General features: G+C 32.6%; 1 protein-coding gene across 1 annotated transcript in view; it reads left to right on the top strand.

The window, feature by feature from the left end:
* LOC106475423 (guanylate cyclase 32E-like) overlaps positions 1–4,285 on the top strand; it is a gene marked incomplete at its 3' end in the record, with an annotated part of 15,973 nt that overhangs the window by 6,149 nt on the left and 5,539 nt on the right. Inside the window, exon 2 of the mRNA XM_022379533.1 lies at positions 3,178–3,211. Within this exon, the coding sequence (XP_022235241.1) occupies positions 3,178–3,211 (34 nt within the window). The remainder of the gene's footprint in view (positions 1–3,177; positions 3,212–4,285) is intronic.

Genomic DNA, 4,285 nt, shown 5'->3' with positions numbered 1-4,285 from the left:
TTTTTTAAAGGTGCTCTACTTCTCTTACATTGAGCTGTATGGACGTAGAGAGCTCGTAGTCCAATAATAACCATGAGGGAGTATTATATGTTTGTCACTAAACTTGTTATACTAGTCCAACCCTACTATTGTTTATATTCCAAGACTCACTCGCTTGGTGCATAATGGCACATTTTACGACCCAGTACATGTTATGAGTATGTGACGTCTACTGCTACCATCTTATCTGACATTTTTTATGTGGTATTCTGAACAAAATACCCTCTTGATTCGTCTCTCTGTAATACCAGGTGTATGTTAACGACACATATTGCTAAGTTTTATGAGTATTTAAAACTAATTCTTTCTGTTGTTGTTAAACAAGAACAACACATTTCATTCACATAAACATACATACGCAGACTTTTTACAACCGAGAGATAGTGAGCATCTCATAAACACGCTTATTTGGGGTTTTACTGGCATTAAAATAGGTTGATACCAAACATTTTTAATAATAACATTTTGACCTTATTCAGGAAGTTTTATACTAGAATATATCAAGGAAAACGATAATAATATTAATAATTATACATATTAAAGAGCCGAATGTCATTAATACTTCCTTATTATATATTTAAAACAACTAAAATAACCAGATAACTTATATATCGGAAGTTGAACAACGTTACCTGAATGTCATATATTTCTACCACTAAGAGCCAGCCCTTATCATTTAAATATTTATCAAGCTTTCCGTTAAACTAACTACATCCACCACATTCGTGGAAATAAAAATATCCTAAAACGTAGGGATTTAGTGGAAATTTTTCCAGCTGATATATTTCTCATAACGGTGTGTTTTAACAAACGTGGAGGATAAGTAGAACCTAGCGGCGAAATCAGCCAGTTATCAAATTATTTGTAAAAGGAATTTTAAAGTAATAGAAAACATTAATGGAGAAAAGTGTGTATGGTTGGGAATAAGAATATCCATTATAGCAACAAAATTACCTTGTTAACGTTATGTAACAACAAAATTACCTTGTTAACGTTATGTAGCAACCAAATTACCTTGTTAACGTTATGTAGCAACAAAATTACCTTGTTAACATTATGTAGCAACAAAATTACCTTGTTGACATCATGCAGCAACAAAATTACCTTGTTAACATTATGTAGCAACAAAATTACCTTGTTGACATCATGCAGCAACAAAATTACCTTGTTAACATTATGTAGCAACAAATTACCTTGTTGACATCATGCAGCAACAAATTACATTGGTAACATCATGTAGCAACAAAATTACCTTGTTGACGTTATGTAGCAACAAAATTATCTTGTTGACGTTATGTAGCAACAAAATTACCTAATTAATATTATGTAGCAACAAAATTACCTTGTTAACATTATGTAGCAACAAAATTACCTTGTTGACGTTATGTAGCAACAAAATTACCTTGGTAACATCATGCAGCAACAAAATTACATTGGTAACATTATGTAGCAACAAAATTAGCTTGTTGACGTTATGTAGCAACAAAATTACCTTGTTGACATCATGCAGCAACAAAATTACATTGGTAACATTATGTAGCAACAAAATTACATTGTTAACGTTATGTAGCAACAAAATTACCTTGTTAACTTTATGTAGCAACAAAATTACCTTGTTAACTTTATATAGCAACAAAATTACCTTGTTAACTTTATGTAGCAACAAAATTACATTGTTAACGTTATGTAGCAACAAAATTACCTTGGTAACGTTATGTAGCAACAAAATTACATTGTTAACGTTATGTAGCAACACAATTACATTGTTAACGTTATGTAGCAACAAAATTACATTGCTAACATCATGCTTGCAAGGTTAACAATAAATTATTAGAACTTATTTTCACTCTGTGTTTGTTTGTTGTCAAGCGCAAAGCTACACAATGGGCTATCTGTGCTGTTCTCACCACGGGTATCGAATCCCGACTTTTTTTAGCGTTATAAGCCTTCATACTTACTGTTGAGCCACCGGGGGTAAGGGGAGTATACATTGGGGCATTTATTCTAGAAATTATGAAATATAACTACTCCTTGATATATGATGTTTAGTATGGGGTATTGGTTGACATGCGTTATAATTTGGGCTTACTTTTGGGTGAATATCTTCAGTACGTTATATATATCCTTATTCTCGTATGTTGTCTATGATTATCGAAAAACTTAGAAGGCCATGCACTTTGGACCTCCTGAAGCTCGTGTGGCAGAGCTAAAGATCGTATCAATCTTCTGGAAGTTGATACTAAAAACAGGATCACCGATTTCTGGTTTACAGAATAAAATAACGTTTGATATTCATACAAAATATGAAAATATAGTTTTCGTTGTGTTGCACAGTAAGCTTGAGTCTAGCTAATATAAACTCGTAACTAAGCGCTACAAAACATGAAAATATAGTTGTCGTTGTCTTTCACAGTAAGCTTGAGTCTGGCTAATATTAAGGGAACTATAAACTCGTAACTAAGCGCTACAAAACATGAAAATATAGTTGTCGCTGTCTTGCACAGTAAGCTTGAGTCTAGCTAATATTAAGGGAACTATAAACTCGTAACTAAGCGCCAAAATTTGGCATACAAAGCAGGGAGTTAAACATCTAAAAATAAATCGGCCTGGAGTTTGCCGTTTCTGCGGATTTTTTTCTTCTTGACGAAACGTAAGATTATTTTATGACTGACGTGACTAATTTGTTGTTTTTTTCTGTGTCAGCTCTTAAGATAAACCAATTAATGATCTAAATACGCGAGCACATGTGTAACCCTTTGCTATTAACTTTTATTGTATCACTGAAGCGACTTTTTAGTTAATTTATGAAGTAATCAACAGGGGATATAAACTGAATGTTCATCTTCGCATTTACAGCCATATATGACATACGTTATTTAAAAAAAAAAATATCAACTCCCAAAACAAAACACCCTTCCACAGCTGTCAGTTTTCTTTGAGGTTTCTCAACATCAGAAATAGTGTACCTAATTTAGGAATGGTTGTAGAAAATTTAAACATACGTTCTTGAGCTGGTTTTCATTTTCCAAGATACCGTTCCCGCTGAGATCACGTGTTAGGCATTTTTATTTATCGTGCTTATTTACTGTCGGGCATATCTTCTTTCTCATAGCATCATCTGTAATGTGTCTGTTGTAGTTCAAAATTAAGAGAGGACGTTTCCATGGCTTCCGTGAGTGAATATTTTCACGCGTATTTGAAAGATGAGAAATATTTCTTGCTAATTTGATTGGTGGACTTAAAAATTAGCTAACACAAACACCCACATCTTGGTCATTCCTTGTGACATGCAGCGCCATCTGTTAAAATTAACGATATCTGTTGCAGACAATTTAACCATTCTCATACTTACAATGGTTTAGAGGGTATGTTATGCTTACGTTTAAACAGTATATATTACAAATGACTTAATTACAATTTAGATAGTATTCTGTAAGTGAATTAAATATTTCTAGAGTTAGTTACATGGACTTAAACACCTTTAAGACTGTGTGTTTAAAGTGACTTAAACACCTTTTTACACAGCATGCTATAAACGACGGGTCAGAGTATGTTTTATATGAGACTTTCATCAATCCACTATACATATTAAGTACTTGAATAGAATACGATTTATACGTGTGTTTTTTTCTGTCATTTTCACAATATCTTACAGGTAAACACTAGATTTCTACTCGAGGAAAATATATACGTTACTATGTTCCTAAATTATACCTGGAGATTTTGTGTTCTATATACCCACAAGAAGAATAGAGATTTTATTCTATCTAACGACAAGAAGACTAGAGATTTTGTGGTACATACGCACAGAAGAATAGAGATTTTGTGTTCTATATACCCACAAGAAGACTAGAGATTTTGTGTTCTATATACCCACAAGAAGACTAGAGATTTTGTGGTACATACCCACGAGAAGAATAGAGATTTTGTGTTCTACATACCCACAAGAAGAATAGAGATTTTGTGTTTTATATACCCACAAGAAGACTAGAGATTTTGTGGTACATACCCACAAGAAGACTAGAGATTTTGTGTTCTATATAACCACAAGAAGACTAGAGATTTTGTGTTCTATATACCAACAAGAAGAATAGATATTTTGTGTTCTATATACCAACAAGAAGAATAAATATTTTGTGGTATATACCCACGAGAAGAATAGAGATTTATGTTCTATATACCCACAAGAAGACTAGAGATTTTGTGTTCTATATACCAACAAGAAGAATAAATATTTTGTGTTCTA

This window comes from Limulus polyphemus, unplaced genomic scaffold, assembly GCF_000517525.1.
Source record: "Limulus polyphemus unplaced genomic scaffold, Limulus_polyphemus-2.1.2 Scaffold8556, whole genome shotgun sequence".
NCBI classification, from domain to species: Eukaryota; Metazoa; Arthropoda; class Merostomata; order Xiphosura; family Limulidae; genus Limulus; species Limulus polyphemus.
The sequence above is the reverse complement of the archived record's forward strand: the minus strand, read 5'-3'. Positions and strand labels throughout refer to the sequence as shown.